The 22,009-nt window shown below is 41.1% G+C and overlaps 1 protein-coding gene across 4 annotated transcripts in view; it reads right to left on the bottom strand.

Moving 5' to 3' along the window:
* Window positions 1-21,274, bottom strand: part of dip2bb (DIP2 acetate--CoA ligase B (putative)b) — a 45,048-nt gene extending 23,774 nt beyond the window's left edge. For all 4 annotated transcript variants that reach the window (XM_017304845.2, XM_017304847.2, XM_017304846.2 and 1 more), the window contains exons 1-3: window positions 20,845-21,274; window positions 5,610-5,681; window positions 4,568-4,726 (exon numbers count right to left, since the gene is read on the bottom strand). In XM_017304845.2, coding sequence (XP_017160334.2) covers window positions 4,568-4,726; window positions 5,610-5,681; window positions 20,845-20,929 — 316 coding nt within the window. In that variant the 5' untranslated portion in view covers window positions 20,930-21,274. The remainder of the gene's footprint in view (window positions 1-4,567; window positions 4,727-5,609; window positions 5,682-20,844) is intronic.
* Window positions 21,275-22,009: the final 735 nt, after the last annotated feature.

The raw sequence follows: 22,009 nt of genomic DNA, 5'->3' as shown, positions 1-22,009 counted from the left end.
CTTAGATCTCGCAAGCAAACTCAAATCAATAATCTTACAAGATTAAATCCATCTAGACTTGATGAGAAGGATTACTTTATTCTTAGCGATAACATTTTAGCCTTTTTGGTTTTTTCAGCGAGATCCTGCTTAAAATCTGAGAAAGAAGTGATGAAAATGTTTTCTCGCCGAAGAACGAAGCCACGAAGGAGAGAATAAAGCGGCGTATTAGCCCACTCGCAAGCCTACACAGACAAAATGCACACAGCAACAAACACAGCGATGGCTGTTCACTCGATGACACCCACAGGCGCATTAAGTGGCACCATGTGACCGGGAGCACGCTCAGACCATGCAACACAACATGTGCAAGAGAATTATGTGCTGAGAGAAAACACATTTATTACTTCAGTGAAATTGTTCGAACATCGAGAGATAAAAATAAATCAAGAGCGGCCCATTGCACAGCGACAACGGGGACTATAATTACGTAAACGGTGCTCTGATGAACAGATTACTGTGGGCTAAATTATCCTTCCTCATAATGTGCAATCCACCCCCCCCACCCCCCCCTCTCTCACACACAGGAGCGTACAGATGAATCCACCTGTAGCTCGGATTCTGTACAAGCCTGTTCCCATATCAGGCTTGTATTGTATCAGGGAATTCCTTGCCTTAACTTAACTTTGCTTTGTTTTTTTTTACAAGTTTGAGGTTCGATCTTTCATTTACACTTGAAGCGTAACAGTAAGATAAATAATGTGGAATTGGTAATAATGTTTATAGGCCATACCTTTTGAAGCAGTGTGTTTACTGCAAGCCCAACAGGAGTCGAGTTGCTTAAGTGCTGACATATCTGAAGGAGGCCAGGCTTTACAGCTTAGAAAATTATGTTTTACATCATAGTTTTCTGTTGTTTAGGTTTGAAGGTCTTGATTAGACTAAACAAAAACAACCCATCTGAACTGAACTGCACAACTTCTATGGAGAAGTAAAATTTCTACATATTACAGGTGATGTACACAAAAGTTCTGCTTTGTTTGTGGCGCGTGTCACAGCGGCACAACAGAAGTTGCTGCTTCTTGATGGAACTTTACTGGATTTAATTCCTTTCACCGTCCTTTTTATGTCTCATTATTATGAAAGAAATATGGTCACATACATGACATTGGATATCGTTTTGAATATTAGAATGATGACATCAAGGCCAATTAATGCACATTTCCTCACTTCTAATTCTTTTCCATCCATTTAACACAACATAAGCACCATTAGTCTTAAGTTTTAAGACATTAATCAGCAAAATCTGAATCAGGGTCAGCATAAAAAGATAGTAAAATCCATGCATCAGGCCAAATATACAAGTATTACAGTCTATTCAATATTTTTGTTCTGAGCAATTCTATGAAACTGCAATATTGCACACGCTGACATTGCTTTGACAAATCAATTTTGATGAATCGTGCTGCCGTGACAGAAAATCTCAAACTGGACTGCTTTGACTGAAGTCATTTATTTAAGTTATTTACCCCACAGTTGCATTTTTGAAGTTGCGCACTTCCTGTGTCAAAACTACAAGTATACATGTGCTGATCCACTATCTAAGCATATAGGGCAGTTGAAAAATTACTTACCTGAATTTTATAACCTGCAAAGTAAAATGCTAAGTTATGAAGGATTGTGACATTTCAATCTGTGTAAGTTTTGTCCACACACTGAAATATGTCACATGTCAAATAATCAAGGAGTCATATCAAAACAGCTAACATTAGCATTGCACTTTATCAAAATGCCACACAAAAAAACACTGGCAGCAGAAGCAGCATTGGGGGATTTTTTAAAGGTTATCTTTAATTGTTGGTTCTGATGTAACTTCTGAAACAAAACAGTTTCAGAAGTAAGAATGTTTAAGTGACGCTACAGATCACTGTAGTTCTTACTTAAACTAACTAATCCTGTGTTGGAGCTGCAGTTATTTTTTTTGTTTTTTTTACCTCGATTTAAGCAGGAAGATTGAATTGAGATTAAAAACCTGTTTTTCAAGGGAGAAAGTAAGCTGTTCAAAAAACAGACAGGAGAGACTGCAGTGTCATCAAAATAACTGAGCTAAGTGGGACACTATTCTAATTTCTGATGTTAACTCATGAAATATGTGCCATTTTATCACGTTTTAAAGCTGCCAAGAATCTCATTAGGACTTTGCGTTAGTAAATTCCTGTTGTTTTGATGACGCCAATCAGTATTCTAGAAGAAAATCATTATCAGAGCGTTACTAATTACAATTGCTAATCTGTCAAATCCGGTACAAATAATAAAATATTAGTCATTAACATCCAACCATCACTGACTTCACATTTTTTAAATCGGTCCAAAAGATAGCACAACTTCGTCATTTCAACACGGTTTTAAAATATATATTGTAAAGGGTTATTGATTTAAATGAAGTGCACATTCAGCAGAAGTGAGTTGGCTGTCACAGCAGCTCTCGCTGCATCTTGTTTCCCTCCAGTGACTCTGTATAGATCCACTGCTGCTGACATTTCAGATGACTCCACAGGTTTGTGCCGTTTTCTTATTCTCCCCTCTTCCAGCTCCCCACCCTTATCAGTCAGCAGCAGGTCTTGCACTTGGGGCTTCCCTGGATGTGGCTCAATAAAATACTTAAATAAGGGATCGGAACCACCGTTGAATTATTCACGATTCGTAAATAAAGAAGCCCAAAAGCTGCAGTCAAATGCGTGAATATTGAGGAAACTAAAACTGGGATCATTCCCTGATGAAAAAAACAGTTGAATTACTTTTCTTATTATAATCTGAACAGGCAGTGCATTGTTGTCACCTTTGAAGCTAAAGTGCAAACTGTGGTCCCCTGAGTGGGAAACTGTGGAGCAGCTGATCTAAAAATAGAAAGTGGAAAGCTTGCATGTGGGGATGCAGAAAAAAAAAACACGTTGAGGCTTTGAAAAACAGCAGATCTTTTTGACAAAAATTGACACAAACTAATAACAAAGACAAAGTGAAGTTAAATTTCTGGAAAAAAAAGGGTGGAGCTCTTGAAACGATTTTGTGGGACTACAATACTAGACAAATGTGGCTCACTAGCACAGGTTACTAATGCAGACTGACACGTATCTAAGGTATTTTTAAGGACCAGATTTTCACAGACAAATTCAATTTTTTTTTCAAAACAGAGAATGGTGTAACACAAAGTATTCATCTTGAGTAACATGAACTTTTAGCTTTCTTTTCAGGCCGAGATTTGAACGCAAGGCAAACGTGCTACCAACTGCAGCACAATTTACAGTTTACAAACATTGAGCTGCTCTGTGGTTTCAGTGATATATTGGATTTTTAGTTCACTGTGGAGCAAGCAAAAATAGAATATTTTTGCAGTTCTAATAAAAAAAAAAAAAATACTTTTAACTTTGGGTCTATATGGCAAAAAGTGTGGACACCACTGCTTTACCAGGGTTTCCCCAGTGTGTTATAAGCCTGGCAGGCCGCCAGGCTTCACTTGTGCCCAGACCAGGCTTAGCTTTGCTAACCTATATTACTTTATAGTTGGTGTTCAGATATTAATCCTTTCAGTTTAAAAGAATCTTTAACTCAAAAACACGGCGGGCCGCTGGATGAATGACTGCCAAGCGTCCCAACCACAGGGCTTAGAAAGTTTTCTGGGGGAAACCTTGTATTACTATTACTAACATTAGTTATATAAAACCAAAAACAATGTAAAATTGTATATTTTTTTAATGGTAATGATAAAAATTAAGTGTTCAATCATTTTGCATTCAGAAAAAGTTGTGGGTTCAATTCCAGCTTCCTCCCCTGAATGTGTATGCAGTGAATGTTGCTGTCGTTAAACAGCTTTCAGTGGCTGCCATGACTAGAGGAGCGCTATTCGAATTCAATCCACATCGTTCCTTCTGAATGCTTTAGTCTTGTCCAGCTTTTCTGGCTCTTGCTGCGTGTGAAATGTTGGATCGGCACGTTTAGAGTCGGTCCTATCCGAGTCGCCCTTGAATTTTTGAGCTCTGATTTCTCCCTCTGTTTTCCTGAGTTGTTTTTAAAACATTTGTTTCCTCAGTAACTCGGTATAACAGACACGCTCTGGTTCATATGGCTTCACGGCGAGCCTGCTGGAGTGTTACTGTGATTCCCACGAGAGCAGAGCAGAAAGAGACGATAACAAGAAGCAGCAGGACGTCCAAGTGAACACTAGCAGTATTGGTTCATGTGGTTTCGGTGACCTTTCACCTCGACTGCTCAGACTCCCCACCATCAGGTTTCCCCATCAAGATCAGTACCGTCACACACATCCAGCCAGTGACATCATGTTGCAGGGAGTGGGGGTCCCTCACAAAGGGGATCCCCAGCTGCAGCACCTCCACTGCTGACTGTTTCTCTAATCTCCTCACACTTCCATAAACAAACACGCTTCCAATAAACTCCTGTTTAATTGGTCCCTTTGAGACAGCTCAGAGTGCGAATTTTAAACACCAGCTCACTCATCAAGTCCGGCTCACGGAGGCTCATCAAAGGTGCTCGAAGTCTGAGAAGCAAGAAGCAAGCGAGGCCGTTTCCTGACCTGATCTGTAGCGGTCATCCCTGGTTCCTCCGTTGCGATGCGTCCGGCGAGAGCGGCGTTCACGGTACCGGGACGAGTTGGCGGGGGCGGGGGCTGGGGCAGGGGCGTGGCTGGACGAACTGGGAGCAGGGGGTTGTGCGTCGTTCTGAGGGGGCGCCACTGTCAAGCAAAAACAACAAACCTCTTTTAGTGTGAAAAATGTCCCATGTAAACAAGAACATCTGTAGTTTTTCATGTGAGCAGAACTTCTGTGTTTCAATACTGGTAGGCCTGAGGGAACAAAAGGTTGGTTATCACCCTGAAAAGTACAAAGACCTTCACTACTTTAACTTGATGATGCACAGGGGAAGTTCCAGACTGTGTGAGCTCACATTTTGGACAAAAAACAGTCCAGTAAGAGCTTGAGAAGCCCTCAGAAATGGGTTCGTTTTCAGCCCATCAGCCTCATTCAACGCAATTTCTGGACATACTAAGCCTGGAGTTTCAATAAGTGGCAATGATAGTAAAACTCCTCAGTGTGGAGGTTGTCACTGAGGCAAGAAAGGTCGGTTTCCTACCTTCAGCAGCAGAGCAGTGAGGCAATTTAAAAGGGAAACTGGGGAATTTGGATATAGATTGGAGCGTCTCTAGTTATGGCATTATCCAACACTTTTCTACTTGGAAGTCTTAAGAAAATGGGCTTTCTGATCGTTTTTATAAGCACAAATATTTAGAGGTTGCTCAAATAATAAATAAAAGGCTTTCTCAGATATTTGATGTTTGTATCTTACGGTACCATCAACCTCTTGATTTGGTTAAAATGTATTTAATTTTCAGGGAGTATATCTGTTTTTTGGGGGTATTTTTTTTTTTGCATTACATGGTTTCAGGAAAACATCTGGACAAATGCAGAACGGCCACAACAGTAAAGCAACCCAACACAACAGGCTGAAATGGCTTTCGCTGTGGTAGAAACCTTAGAAGTAATGCAAGGCGTCCAGATGTCCAGTAGATGTTGGAGTCTGTGTGAGTTCTCAGAAACTAAGAGGCGATCTGATCTTACCTGGAGTTTGGATAATGTAGGGAGCCAGGAGTTTAGTCCTCTTCTTCTCGTAGCCCTTCTGAGTGATGTCACCTGTGAAGCAAAAAATGTTGCTCAGATTTAAATTTGCAGAAAAAAACACACAAACAACAACTTGTCCATTGACTGCGCCTGACAAAATAAAAGACGAAGTTATGAACATTCTCTGCCAATGGCTGCATGAATTAACAGTGACTCCCTCTGATTTCGAAAGACACCATCTGCGATCAAGGAAGGAGAGAGAGCGACAGGGAAAACTACCCGCGTTGGAAACCAGTAGGCAGGAGGGTGAAAACAGATGGGTGCGCACAGTGCTGCAGTGATCTCTAGAGATGGCTGCGGGCATCAAAGATGAGCCTCAATGAAGGGAAAAACAAAACAGGACTAAATGTGGACGGAGTCGGAAGCGTGGGCTGCGGGGACAGGGTGATTCAGAGAGAAGTGACGACAGCGGATGAGAAGGTGGAAGATGAAAAGAAGATGACGAGAGGAACAGGAGATGGTGGCAGTAAGGAGAAAGTGAGCAGACAGAGGTGGACCGATACTAATTTATTGCCCTGACTTTAGCCTGGACCAGGAAGCAGGCGAGCAAAGCCGTGACCGGGACCGTGCAGTCTCGATGCTAATCCTTCATGTGGGTAGAGCTGTCAGATTTTCACATGTACAAGAAATCAATCTGTGGAGTCTCTCGCCACTTTTCCTGAAAAAAACCATCAGGGACGGATCGTTCATTCCCGTTTGTTCCTGGGTGAACTGAAGATAATCCCTGCCTCAATAAAGTGAAGACCTGTTAACTTCCTGTTAACAAATCATAAACTTGGTTTCTGAAGCGCTGAGCTTTGCTCGACAATTATTAAGACTTGGACCAATTAAAAAGTTTTCTGCACCTTGCAGTGACAAACAGGCATGCTTCATCACTTTGTGTACATTATGATTGACTGTTTCAATCAGCTAGTCATACTTTGATTGGCATTCAGTGGGTGTTTTCATTAGAAACGGAGCTAGCAGTGACAATAAACGTTCCTGAATCCAAATTCATCACTCATTATTATTTTCACCGTTTTTGAGACAATTGAATCTAAAAAAAACAAAAAAACAAAGCATCTTTTGCATAAAGTGTTTGTGCAACGCATGACGTTTTTGAGTCCCGGATCTTTTGGGACAGCAGCTGGAAAAAGATGAATCCAGGTCAGAGACTCCAGTTCGGTTCTGGAGGTTCTGGTGCCTGAAGAAACGCACGGAGGCAACATGCATCGGGAAGAGCTTTGAGGCTGACGAGTTAAAACTGCAAAAAACATAAACATGGGAGGTCGTCTAAGAACAATGACCACAATGACACTTCTGGGAAAACACAGATGGATTACCGACACATTTATAATACTTATTTATTTTTGCATATTTTGCTGAAGTAATTTTACATGCTGGAAAGTGAAAACTGAGGTTTACCGTGGTCAGATATTTGTTTTCGAAAGATTAGTACAAGCTCTGTGCCTCTATCTCGGTGGTTTATCGTCGCAGATAAGATGGCCTTGCTTAAATATTTGGCACATGGCAGCGGAAAAACCACAGACAGTGGGAATAAGCAAGCAAGCTCATGTTAGCGAGGACATCGCCTGGGAGCTCGCGCCGACAAAAATACCCACTCGGAGGCAGGGAAGCTTCTCTTTTTTTTGCAGAAGAAATGCGGAAGAAAGGCAAACACTTCCATAAGTAATGCATGCAGTCACATGATTTATTTTTAGCTTATGTGAACAGGCAATTTCTCTGCAGAAACACAGAGAGGGGAAGAGATGGAGACTGGGATGGGGGAGGGGTCAGCGTGCATTAACCAAAACCCAAAGTAATCGCTCCTCCATCTGGATCATTTTCCATCAGTTGGGGACGAGAGAGTTAAACTGTTACCGTCAGCGGATATGTTGGGGAGAAAAAAAGAGAATTGGAGAAACTGGTGGATAACAATCACTACCTTACATATTTGCATTTGCAAAATGTGCATCACACAAATGTGAACCGGTACTTGTCTGCTCTCAATTTACAGGGTTACTAGGGGTCAAACCACAGCTGCACCATGAGGGGGAGAGAAAAGGGCCTCACTTGTGATACCACACTTTCCCACAGTGACCCAGTCACGTCTGTCCCCAGCGCCGGACGCCACGATCAAATGATTTCAGTCGACCTTTGCACAAGACAAGCGCAGCTCGTCCTGGTTGACAAGCCGCATCGTAAAAAAAAAAAAAGAGAACGATGCAAAACATCAAAGTCGTCCGTCCTCTCCGGGCCGAACGCTCTACAACTTTCTTGTCATGATGTGTGGTGGTTGAAGGTGAGGAAGACGCCAGTGAACCCAGGTACTCATGATGAAATTATGATTTTAATAATGAACCAGGAACAAACTCAGAATCTCAGGCAGCACTGGAAACAGACAGACAAACAATTGACAGAGCAAAGACGAGGACCCAACAAGGAACACAGACAACAGGTGGGACTACATACACTGGGAGGGTAATCACAGGAACGAGACACAGCTGGGATCAATCAAGACAGCACAGAGACTCGGGGGAAAACAGGACTAGACAGAAAGAAACTCAAACTCAAAACACAGAACCCAACATTTCTGTTGTCAGGAATATTTGAGCTGCTGCTCGGCCGCTCGCTCTCCTTCTGCCCTGCGGCCTCTCGGGCTGAATAGTAATTGGCTGCACATCTTCATTCTCTTTCTCTCTCTCTCTGCTCTGCTTCCCACCCCCATCACATTACACTCAATTGGCCTCGCAAGAAAACAACCTAAATTTATGTCAACACCTACTTGTTAAAAGAAAAAAATCAAACAAACTATATGGAATATGACTTTAAATCTACAAAGTCTGGTCCAATCGTTGTGAGGCTGTGTGCTGACTCCACCGTCAAGAGCCAGTGAAGAGCCCACTTGCCTTTGTTGATTGAGCTCAAGTCAGTAATTTTCAACAGGATTGTTGTTTATTCAGCAAAGCGAAGGTCCTGAGGTCCAAAGAGCTGGCGCGGTTTTATCAGCAGAATAAACATCTTCTGAGACCTCCCAGAGGCTTCGTTTTCGCTCTAATCTAACCCAACTCGTCACGTACAGGCACCAGTAACCGGACACACACACAGCAAGAATATGGTAAACACCCTGCGTGCTTTTAAGGGGCAGCAGTGGCTCAGGTGGAAGGGGTTCGTCCTGCAACAGGGAGGCAGCCCGTTAACCCCCCCTCCCACCCCGCTCCATCTGTCTCAGTCACTTTGTCATTGTGGAGTCCTTGGACTTGATAAAGCACTATCCAAGTGCAGGCCATTTACCACTTAAACGACAACAATGTTTGGGTTTTTAATTTACTTAAATGAAATGGGCTCTTCACTGCTCAAAACCGTTTTCCTGTAGATTCAAGCAACAACTGTAATATTTAGGACAATCCTGATGATGCGAGCAATAACTGAGTGTTATGAGGTCTTGCAGTGGCTGTTATGAACATGCAGTTAATTTTTTTACACAACACAATATACAGCTCTATGAAAAATGAAGAGACCTCTGCACTGGACCCCACTGAAAACCTCGTAATTTCAGAGACATGTTGTCAGTGGTTCATAAAATAAGAGAACAATGATCATTTTACTCAAACAAATATTAAGAGGAAAATCAGAGAAACTCATCATTTGATGTGGCCTCTCAATTTTTTCCAAGGTTGTATATTTAACACCATGTTTCTTATTTACTGGCAGCACACAAATGTTTTCGTTTTTTTTTTTTTACTTTGCCTGAATGGTTGTGTATGATTGCAATGTGGAGCAGTTCAGAGGGTTTTCTTGCTTTTTCTTGCGCCTGTGCTTGTGAACTTGTGCATGTTGGTACAAGACCACAAGTATGTCAACACTAATACGCTGTATGACTGACAATTAGGCTTATGCAGCTACTCAAAGAAGCTGTGAGCGAACTCAAATTAAACCCTGCAACCATTTTCTTCCACTTTAAGCACACAAAATAGTTTCTCGCAATAAAATGTTTTCCACGGATCACACAGCTGTTCTCTTCGATCAGATTGCTCCCGACAAGTTATATTTGAAAAGGCATTTGTAAAGCTGTTGGTAATTTCGACATGCATTCTTTTCTTTTCTTTTATTTCTGTTTTAGAAGGCTGGAGCTGCAGAGACACACCAAAAGAAAACACAATTATCTCACGTATAATGAGACCTCTGTGTATATTCTGTGTATATTCTGTCACAGTGGATTATATTACTGAAAGAGAAGACACATCTGTACTTCTGTTGGTTCAGACCAAAACTGGTATTACGAGCCCAGCAGGGTGAAAATGGTCTCCAATCGTTCTCCTCCTGCCGAATAGGAAGCTGGGTGTGGCCAACAGGGGCAACAAAGAGAATCATGTTTTCCTCCACACATTCATTAAACTCATCCCTGATGGGACTGATGACATTAACACACACACACACACACACACACACACACACACACACACACACATTGTCCCGAGAGGCCCAGAAGCAGTAATAACAAGGGTCACAAAGATAAAAGGGAAATAAGTGCAGGTACGTATCTGATGTCCCGGTCCTGCCTCCGGATGCAAAGTTTTCTCTTTGTGATAAAAAAGCAGGAGGAAGCAGGGACTGACATATCTGATGCACACGTTAGCATTTACTGGCATCTGCTGCTACATTTGTTACTCAATATTTCTATTCAAAAATATTTCATTTGTCCCAAGTGCAAAATCCAAGTATCTTCAAAGAGTCGCTGTGGATGGCGATGCTGCGGGCAGAAAGGACCCCTGGTCAAAGTCCGACTTTCTACAAATCTTAAGAAGCCTTTGACTGACGACTGTTGTTGTACGACGCTCTCATGACAGTCACAACGTGCAAACAGCTCAATTTCGAGGCAACAAAGTTGATATTCCACACAGTAACATGCCCTGGATGACAATCAGTGGGGGACAAGCAACGCTGATCCTCCTCATTTGCTTTTGCTGCTTCTATTTTCAGATTAGGAAATCGGTCAGGGAGGAAGTTAGAGTCGGAGATGTGACCAGAAGAACAGAAGAGATAGTTTACATTTTCGGTCGCCACGGTTACACATCATAACAACTGAACTGTCCAAGAGTGAAAAAGTAAAAGCAAAAACCCTTTGCTTTCAAAACCAGAGGGAATAGCTGTCCAAGCAAGCAATACCTTAACCAAAAGAATTATGAACAAAAGTCGACAAAACGATCAAATTAGAGTTAACGTAACAAAGCCGCTGCCGCCGTGAGCAATATATTCTATATCCAACCTTATTTACTGTCTAAACACCTCAGAGCGCTGAAAATGAACAGTTCTAGTGGTTTGAAACCAGAAGCAAGTCTAGTTTCACGAGTGACGCAATTCCAGACACCAGCAAAAACCGGACGGAGATGATCCAGTTAGAGAGACAGTCTGATGAAAAGTCTGCAGTCCAGTTTATTTAAGCACCTCCTTCAACATGAAAACTCTTTTGTTGTGCTTTGACACGAAGTATGAATGTAACAGATAAACAGAAAAATATCTGAGGAACATCCTGAAAATGGGTGATTTAAAAAAAAAATTGCCATTTGTTTAAGGATTTTACTTATAACGTGTAGATTTTTTTATTTTTTTAACAGGAGCACATCCAGGTAATGTTGCTGTTTTTGTGGAGTCGTATCAGGTCAGTCGGTGGTCCTTCTAGTGTGAAAAAGTCCTGAAAACATTGTTTTACTCTACTGAGGTTCAGCTGGCAAGCCAGGAGCAATTACCACATTAAAAAACAAAACAAAAAAAATGCACAGGCCGGCTTCTCATGTTGCAGCCTCGAAACCACTAAAAAAATTTAAGCATATGAGACTCACAAAGACAATAAATTTAGCTGTTTCCTGGCAAAAAGAAAACAACAAAGCCGATCACTCTTAATAAGGCAATACTGTTTAAGGAACTACAGCTTGCAAATGATCACGTTTCATGTGTAACAACTTTTGCAGCTTGGTGCTGCAACATATGGCTATTTTAATCTGGAATAGTTTATGGAAATTTCAGAGAGTACAGCAGCATGTGAAAGTCTACGACGGCGGCAGCACGTGAGCTGGTAGCAACCAGGTGAAGCAAAAAGAGGCGACAACATGGGGTGACGACTAAAAACATACTGATTCTGGCAATCAGAAGGAAGCTGCTAAGGTAATGATACTTTTTCGTTTATTCAGTTTAGCCACCACTGAAAGAAAGAAACAATATTTACAGGCCGGTCTGTCATAAAGGAGAAAGTAACATGTGCGCTAGAAGGAAACAGATTAAATGACAGAGCGCTCACTGGTCTGCATTGCAGGCTGAGTCCTTCTTCTATTAAATAATTGAGTGAACACACACTGACCTATGAACCACTTAACTGCTCTCTATGCAATAACCACCAGCAACCTTGAATTATTTCTTTTAGCTTTTGCCATTTTTACCAGCCGAAGCCAAACAATGAATCGCAGAGCCGTAATAACGATAATGGGACGGCGCAAAAAAGCAGCCTAAAAGGTACGGACAGCTTAAAGCCCATGTGAGGCTCCCTGTGAACATGAAAGCAAGGTGATTCAGGATTCAGCTCCCCAGCTGACTGTGCAGCTCTCTGTGAAGGTGTGCACCGGAGTCTCCTCTAAATTATTCAGTCATTTCAGAACAAGAGCTTCATTTTTAACAGTGTTTGTCTGTGATCCGGTCCGAATTAAAGGCTTAATATTAAAAAAAAAAAAAAGACATGATCGGTGCCAGAACTTTTTTCTTTCATCGTGTTTGGTCGAGTCCAGGCTGGAAGGCAGAAAATCAGAGGGCTGTTCCTCTGAAACCCTAAACGACTGAAATCTGTTTTTTTTCCCCCCGGGACCTGTCAATGGAGTTTGCACACGCAAAAAAACAAAAAATAAATCCATCTAAAAGCTGTGCAACTCATACCTCATGCACAAACAGTCAGTGTTATCCGTTGGGTTTTAAGAAAGGAAGACAATATTTAAAAATTTCCCTTCCCTAAATAATCTACTCTAAAAACTGATCTAAAAAATTATTTTATTCTTCTGATTATATTTTTGACCACCTCACGTTTTTAGTCGGTGGCACTACAACGAATGTTTGACTGTTCCTTTATCACGACAACATTATATTTCAAATGCAAAATGTTTGGTCATTTCCAAAAACACTCTTTCCTTCCTAAGGAAAATAGATTTTTCCAATTTCATTTTGTTAATATTAAATGTTTCAAATCATGAAATGTACTTCAATCTCAGAGCAAAATAACCAGAGCAAACACTAAAAGTTGTTTTCAAATTATGATCACATTTATTAAGAAAAAAAAAATCCAAACCAATCTGCCTCTGCAGTGAAAAAGTAATTGCCCACTAAACATAATAACTGGTCGGGCAACACTACATTCAAGCCTTTGTGGTAACTTTTCAATCAGTCTTCAACATTGTTGCAGAGGAGTTATGACTTCCTCTTCATCACAAATTGGTATTTATGCAGCCACATTGGAAGGTTTGTTTAAGGTCACACCACAGCATCTCATTTGGACTTAAGCCCAGACTTCAGGCCATTCCAGAACGATTTTTATCTGGTGGATTTTCTGGTGCGCTTTGGATTGTTCTCTTGCTGCATAATCCGAGGGCTCTTAAATTTAAGGTCAAAAACTGATGGCTTAATATTCTTCTTTTTTTGCTAGAGAACTGATGGTTTCACTGGTTATATCAACTCCTAAATCCCAGGCTGTAGCACTCTGATGTTAGATTATTGGCATGATATTGTTTTTATTGGGTCAGTTTTATGCCGGATGTAACAGTTGAATCAGAATATTTCCCTAAAAGTCTTGGGGATTCTCAAGATATTTTACAGCCAATATGGGGTAAATGTTTGAGTTGTTTTTGGCCAGCAGTTAGCAACATTTCCGGCAAAAAAAAAAGATTAAAAAACAAAAATAGGTATCAAAATTGGTACAACTGAACTATCTAAAAGTGAAAAAGTAAAAGCAAAAACCCATAAATAGTCGGCAGGTCAGACTTTTTAAAGATCTTAATTGGCAATCAGTGCGCCCCTAGTTGTACTCATGCAAACTTAAATATATTAAGTCTGCCACACATTCACTGCTACACACGTTTCAGTCACGGGGACGATTGTAACTTGGATGTATATTGTGTTCGTCTAGTTGGCCGCCTTTTGGAAACCTCAGACTACAGGCAAAAATCTTTCCATCCATTCTCACTTCCAGTGCTGACTGATCCCAATAACCTTCAAGTAACTTCATTTCCAGACAACTAATCTCATTTCAACTAGATCTGTGTGGGTTCAATTTAAACGATTTTCTGCAAGATCAAGATTACCAGACAGGTCAAAGAGCTGACTAACGCCTGGCGGGTTTCCGACTCTAAACCAACGGCCTGATCATGTAACTTTTTGTTATAAAGAGACGAGGGGGGAAAAAAAAGAAAACCTGACAGGAAGCAGTTATTGTTGGTGGGCGTGTGAGAGGCAGAGATCCCCAGCAGCAGTTTCAGCCTAATGTGACTCACAGGCTAAATGAGCTAGGCTTGTTGCCCCCTGATGCTCTGTGACCTAGATTGAGAGATGCAGGCAGGACTATAATCTCTCATTTCTCTCCCTCTCCCACTGTGTAGAACAGGCTGCCGACGTGCGCGGAGACGAGAGAGATAGATGGTCTCCAGAAATTCACCAGACGTTATCGATCCTCTACAGCAAGAGCCGAGGAGATGATCGAATTATGAAACCGAGAAAAACCGCTCGAGTAGCTGCAGAGCGTGCCAAACTGTTTGTTTACGGGACACGTCTATAGCAGCACGCACATATGTGGAGTGGGACAGTGCAGATGGCATGGATCACCGGCACCGGAGTGAGTTTCCACTTGGCTTAAAGCGTCGACAGCGCTGCGAAAAAGTATATTTGCCCCCGTAATGGTTTCATTATGTTTTTGTTTTTTTTTATCACAATTAAAAGTGTCCAATATAGAAGAATCATATATCCTTAATAAGGACAGAAGGCAGTTTTCAAATTATGATGATTTTTTTATTATCACTATTATTATTATTATTATTATTTATTTTTTTGCCATATCCAGGGTTAGTTTCTGCAAGTCCTTTAAAATCACTCCAATAGAACCTACTTCCTGTCTGGCATCAGGAAGCTTAAAAAGCTCAAAAGGAAACAAATCATCAACTAAGAAACTAAAAACACACCTGATACTGATCATAATGCAAAAGATCACACAACAATTTCTAAGGTTGTGAGACTTCAGTGAACTACAGGGAGAGTCATGAACTACACAAAGCAAACATGATGAACCTTCCCAATGACAACTCACAAAGGAGGTCAAAAAAGAACAAAAAAAATTAAGGTTGTGGTGTGGCCTAGTCAAAGTCTGGACATAAATCCAATGAAGATGCTTTGCCATAGTCTTAAACAATCCTGTCACACTTGTGGTCGAATTAAAACAACTCAATGTACATGTTGATGGTTTTTGAACAGCTTTTTGTATTTATTGGTTTTACATTGAATAAAAAACCCCATTAAATACAAAGTTGCCTCACATTAACTTTTGTTTGATTATGTGAACCCTACATTTTGAGTCGAGATATAAAAGAAATCTCGAAGAAGGCAAATTCCTTTTCTACAGGTTTTAGAGCCGCTGAGGGGGGGGAAAAAAAAATTCAAAATTTATCTTAAAATTATTTTCTGACATTAGTGTGTGGTCTATCTCAAGATAACATTAGCATCCTCAAATTTCCCAGTGGAACAAACTACAACAGAACAATCCGTTTCTCGTCTCTCGCTTGGTCTGGAGTGACGTTTGATGTTCTGTTTGATCTTAACATTTTCCTTTCCACACATGAATAAGTTCATCTGATCTCTTGTTCTATTTATATCCTTATCTGTCTGCTCTACTTGGTAGCACTTCCTTGACAGCTACCACACTGACGCTGTTAGCTTTTCCCAGCTCTTCTACTAGTGTCCTCATAGTGGTTGCCTCCAGGAAAGCAAGATGTGGGCAACCACCATGATGTCACTCATTAGCATAGGGACGGCCATTTTGGAGCGTCAGGTTCAGTAATCTCCATCTAATTTGACGTTTGAACCCACTGATAATAGCAGTGACAGTCGAGACCTGACTGGGCAGAAATATGCATCTTTAGCAGCAAATGGTGCTAAAATAGCAAAGCAAAGCAAAAAAAAACCAAAAAAAAAAAAACCCAGCAACCTAATGGTGGCTACAGGCATTTCTAACTCAGCCTTAAACCAGGGGTTGGTTGTAAAACAATAGCCCAAGCTCTATGCATCTCACTGAGGTCTGTTCAATCCATTATCTGAAACCGGACAGAGTATCACATTGCTGCAAATCTACAAAGACATGGCCGTTAATCTAAACTGACAGGCAAGGCAAGGAACCCATCAATAAGAGAGGGAGCCAAGAAATGACTCTGGAGAAGCTGCAGACATCCGACAGCTGAGCAGGAAGTAGCCGGCGAATGTGGAGACAGAGCTCCTTAACGCAAACATCATCTCTGGGTCACAGTAGCTCACCACAATGCTCTCTCCCTTGTTTCTTCCCTTCCTTTTTTTCCCCTCTAGGTGTTGTTTATTTTTGTATCGCCCAACAGGGTTTCCTACTAATTAAAGCGGTGAGTTTAGCATTGCACTACATTAGCTTTGTCTTGCAAGTAAAGTTTTGGAAGTCGTAAATGAGGATTTAATCTGATCAGAGCTGCTTCTTCCACATGTTTGCTGAATGGCTTTCGTGGAACAATTGCTTTCTTTCTGACACTTTCTCATGAAGTCCAGATTTGTGTGTGTGCAATAGTTGTCCATTCGACACATTTCGCCACCTTCAGTCTGGAGCAGCTTGACAGATATGGCTGCAGCTCCACATTAAAATGGACGCTGCGTTCCACTTTGCTCACCAACACAAACTGCTGTTGCCCAGCACACATTAATACAAACAAAATCTGTTTCTCAGAGCAGCGCAGCCGATTTCACATCCCGACAGAAAGTGTGTTAATACTGCACATCAAACACAGGGTAGTGGCAGCAACATGCTGTAGGGATAATACTGTTTTTCTTAACCAGAAGGAGGAACACTGGTCAGAGTTAATGGAAATGAATGAAAGGCAATTCTGGAATCCCCCCCCACCCCCCCCCAAACATATAGAGCTATGATGCAATGGTTTGGATCAAGCATAATAATATTTTAAGGTGGCCTAGTCAAAGTGCAGACCTAAATTTAATTGAGAATATGTACGTCGATAAAACCAAAAGTCTCTTAGCTACTTCACAAAGAATTGCCGAACATGCAATTGATTTACTTTTCTGCAGCTCCGTCGTTGCTCACTTGTTTTTATAAGATATATTTAATGATAATTGAGAAGCATTATATTTAAATATATCCTAATTAGAAATTGAATTTATTTGTGTGAAGAATGAGCACTTTTAAGATCAAACTTTCAGACTGCACAAAATCTAACAGTAATGGCTTTTAAAGATCCTGTACATTTATCCTGATGTATTTGGTGACAGCTGTTCTCACTAGTGTCGTATGTTTCTTTGTACTGTCTTTTTTTATTACATTTTATCTTTGGTCCAAAGAAAATAATTTTTTTTTTTTTAAATGGTTAAAAAAATAGAAAAGAAACTTTAGTCTATAGCTGTGGAAAGTTAGTAGATTCATCCCCTAGTTAAAGCAAAAATAAAAAAAGGAAAACTTAGTTTAGGTATAAACAGGTGCATGCCACACTATTCAGGTCTTAAACTTAACTGAAATGTAAAAACAAACAATAAAAAGAAAGCACATAGACGCAATATATTATGAACTACTTTCAGTAGCTCAATCACATAAGAAAAATAAATAAATAAAAAACAATGGCGGTCTGTTATTAAGATGCTCTGGGGGACACATGTGAAGTCACCGGGTTGTGGCGGACATCCCATCGCATGAAGACCTTCTAAACGGAGCTTAAATAGCTACATGAGTCCGGCCGTGTGAAGAACAACAACCTGGTCAAACACCATAATCCCCATAGTGTCGGGAATAAGCACTGGACACTTGTACCCTCGTCCAGAGCAGCTTAAACTGTTGTGGTTTAGTGCTCTACATTCCAGCCCAGCTCAGTCACTAAGACCTTTTACCCCGTCAAAGGTTTTCTTTGTGTACTTCCAGTCATGGAAGTTAAAGTAGGTGGAGTTGCTCCGTTTCCTCTCCTAGCTGCGACTATCGCCACCAACACGCACAGGAGCAAAATGCACATCACACTGGAGCCCTATGTGTTTTCAGACAGGACATAAAAGAAGCTGATGCACATTTTTCCTACGCTTGTTGCTAGGGGGAATCCCATCTACGGGGACAACAATGAGGGGAATTGTTGCCATGTAAAAGATATCCATGACAAAGTTTTGGGCTCGCTGGGTGCCCAGCTGCTTCTTGCCTCGTTGCGGTCAGCCGTTTACAGCCCGAGTGGACGTCGGACAGACGGCGAGGACGCTTCGTGACACTAGAAGGTGTCGTTACAGAAGAGGAAGAAGAGGAAGCATCTGGAAAGCAGGAGGTTTTTATCACGTTTGATCTAATGTTTCAAACGACAGCGTGGCCCTCTGAGACGGACTGAGGCTCTTACAGAGGGATATGAGGTGTCACCTTACCACACAGCTTCAGTCAAGAGACTAAAACCGACAACAGTCTGAATGTACTATTAGCTGTGGAGCTGTCCCAGAAACTTCGACTTGACACTGAATCCAAGAAATGTATTTACTTTGATGACTAATTTAAAAATAACAGTCTTGTCACTTAAATAACTTAGATCAGGGGTGTCCAAAGTCGGTCCTCGAGGGCCGGCAACCTGCATGTTTTTATCATCTCCCTAGTGGTTGTAACAACCTCCTCAGCAAGTCAGTGCTCTGCTTATGCCTCTAATGAGCCATCATTTGATGCAGGTGTGCTAAACCAGGGAGAGAACTAAAACATGCAGGATGCCGGCCCTCGAGGGCCGACTTTGGACACCCCTGACTTAGATCATTGAACTAATTTTAATATCAAAGACAAAGTGAGTAAATAAAAAAACAAAAAAACAAAACAGGGTGGTGATTCCATCTATTAAGGGAATAAAGCAAAACAAATCTACCATGCGCTATGCGAAAAAGTAATCATCCGACTTGTTAAATCATTAAATAAGAAATGAACTATGACATTTTTCTTTCACTATCCACTCCGAGGCCTGACAGAACCTGTCTGACAACATGAGGTTGGCCAAAAGATCTAAAATGCAAAATGCCATTTAGACACAGATCTACAGAAAAATAAGAATAGATGAGAAAGGGTCACTGACATCTAATCATTCTGGAAAGGACTCGAAACCCATTTCTAAGGCTTTTCAGCTCCAGTGAACCACAGTGAGAGCCATTATCCACAAGTGGAAAAAACGCTGAACTGTTGTGAACCTTCCCAGGAGAGGTCGCCCTACAAACACTACTCCCAAAAGAGCATCAACCACACATCCAGGGAGCCACAAAGACTCCAGAACTGCGTCTAAAGAAATACATGCCTCACTTTAGGGCTTAGCGTTTATGATCTGACAATAACAGAAAGTCGTGGGAAAACATGGCATACATGGGTTTCAAGGCCAAAAGCACATCTGGACACAAGTAGCCATCTCCCATTCGCCAGAAACAACATGTAGACGACATTCAAGACTTTTTTGGGGGGAAATATCCTGTGAACTTACAAGAACTTACAAAAACTTACAGAATATTTACATCTGGTCTAAAAGCATTTCAGAACAAATCAGAACAAATCATATGTACAGTCAAACACGACGGTGGTCGAGTGATGGTCTGGGACTGCCTTAGGTCCAAGTCTGGACCTAAATCCAACAGAGATATTGTGCTTTGATCTAAAACGGTTTAATGTGGCTGAAATAAAACACCAAATCAATGTAAAAGACTCATAGGCAGCAATCGAAATTGCTTAATTGCTTGACGACAATTGTTTCTGTCAAAGTTTGGTTAGAACCAGTTAGTGGATTTTGGGGTAAAGTAGCTTTTTCGGGCAGAATCAGGTTGGTTGGAATTATTTCCCCTTAATAACACAAACATTTCATTTAAAAAAATGTTTTTGTGATTACTGAAGTGATATTTATCTGATACTAAAACCTATCTGATGGTGCAAAACATCTAAGCGCGAGAAGAAGGTAAAAACGGAAGAATGTTGTAAGGGGAGAAAAAGAAAAAAAAAATTCACAACAGTCAAACACCAAAAACAATACTTTAGAAGATTACCAGAACTATTAAGAGATGTTTTAAAGAAAGAGCTTGTGGTTTTTGAAGCCTATGTACAAAATGACAAGAGTTTTTTTTCTCCACCAAGGTTCCCGTCTCAAGTTCCACCTGTGCTCCGACAGACAGGACAGCTAAATGTATACATGGGGCTTTGTGTTGCAGCAGGGGCTAAGACATCATTAGTGGCACATACCTCTTCTTGTTTGGCTCTATGTGAAGCATAGCATTACTCATCCCTCCTCCAGGCACCAGAGAACTGCACGGCACAAATCAAGTTTCTGCCTAGTGATTCACAGCGTGACGAGGAGACTTGCATAACATCCAGATCCATATTCTCTATTCCTACAGCAATGGGTTTTTTTTTTTAAACAAATGAGCCTTCATTATGTGCTGCAGATCAGAGTTGAAGCTTTGAGAGCAGCAGAGATGGATGCTGGATGGGCCACAGCACCATCACTGTCCACTGATCCTCATACACAGGGCCTCTGGAATGACAAACCTGACCCACATTCAACAACAGGAGTGGATGGATGCTCATTTCACCAATATGGACCAACTACAGGATGATAATGCGGATTAAAAACAAGAAATCACTGCAGATGTCTCATAAAAAAATACAAAATAAAAACATAACCCCCCCCACCGCACACACAAACTATAAATGACAATCCCTACGTGTAGCAGTAAAAATGGCAGGGATTTCATGTTTTAAAAAGGGGGTCAGTGTGTGTTTATATTTTGCTACATTCGTGACTCGACCCACTGCAGTAGCTGGGATTCAACCAGCTGACACAGAGACGCTGTCAGTCCCCGAAGGAACACAACCCCGCCAATAAATCTCCAGTTTCCACCTAATCTACAGCATCTAAAGCTCCTGAACCCGCTGCAGGAACATCCAGCCTACCTTCGGACAGCTCCAGGTCCAGCTCCGCCAGCTGGTCCCTGACCTCTTTCGGCAGAGCCGACAGATCAACGCCGCGGTCGGTCATCTTCGGAGGCTCCGCAGCCAGCGGGGTGGATCTGATGAGCTCGAAGGGCAGCAGGTGACTATCCGGCGAGAGGCTACAAGAGGGAGCTGGGGGTTGGGGGGGGAATAAACAATCAAGACGTGGTAGCGGTGCTGTTTACTCCATCTGCGGGACTCCCCGACACCGCCATGACTGAGGGAGATGGGAACAAGTCGGCAGAGAGGAGTCCGTTAGTCACGTGACCCGGGATGATGGGACCCTGTGGAGGCAGGAAGTGGACTCGGTGCGCCCTCTGCTGTTAGCGGCTGGAAGTGAAACAAGCTTCTTCCACCTCACCTGACTCACCCCAGGTGGAAGATGGCAACCTAGCAAAGGGGCGATATGGACTTAAATTTTCATCACAATAGTTTGTGATACTCTTGTACACAATAGTTTGTGATACTCTTGTATCACAAACTATTGTGATACCCCCCAAATAAGAACTATTTGGGGGGTTTTTTCTCCGCCTTACCGTGTCGCCTGCATGACCCTAAAAATACAAATACTCTTGAAAACATACTCATTTATGATACGAGTGTGATTTTTATCTAAACTGCACAGTTAACTCTATAATGATATTTTTAAAATATACTGATATTTATTGACACTCTCATTAATAAAAAATGAGATAGTAAACATAATACCAATAATAAAATACAGTATTGGGGGATTTTAAACATTTTCAATTGGAATGTATTTCGAATTTAACGTTAAATCAAAATTATTATGATAAATGATAAACAACATAAATGAGTGCCTAATTTTTATTTATCTCTGGAAAATAAAATTTTATTTACACCTGAACACCAAAAGGTTTCATTATCTTACTCATTTACCAAAAATATCCAGTTTTTTTTCCATACATTAAGAAAATTTAAGATGCCTTGTGCATTGATTTCCTAATGTGGGATCACAAAGAGGTATATAGAAATCTAAAATTAAAAGACTGGGGAAATCTTGAATTTTGAATACCTACATAGAGTATCTGACATCTCATTATTTAAAACAATAATAAGAGCTAAGATTCCAGATAGGTAAAAAACAAACAAAAAGAAACAACAA

The sequence above is a fragment of the Poecilia reticulata genome, chromosome 5 (assembly GCF_904066995.2).
Source record: "Poecilia reticulata chromosome 5, P_reticulata-male-v2, whole genome shotgun sequence".
In the NCBI taxonomy this organism is placed as follows: domain Eukaryota; kingdom Metazoa; phylum Chordata; class Actinopteri; order Cyprinodontiformes; family Poeciliidae; genus Poecilia; species Poecilia reticulata.
The sequence above is the reverse complement of the archived record's forward strand: the minus strand, read 5'-3'. Positions and strand labels throughout refer to the sequence as shown.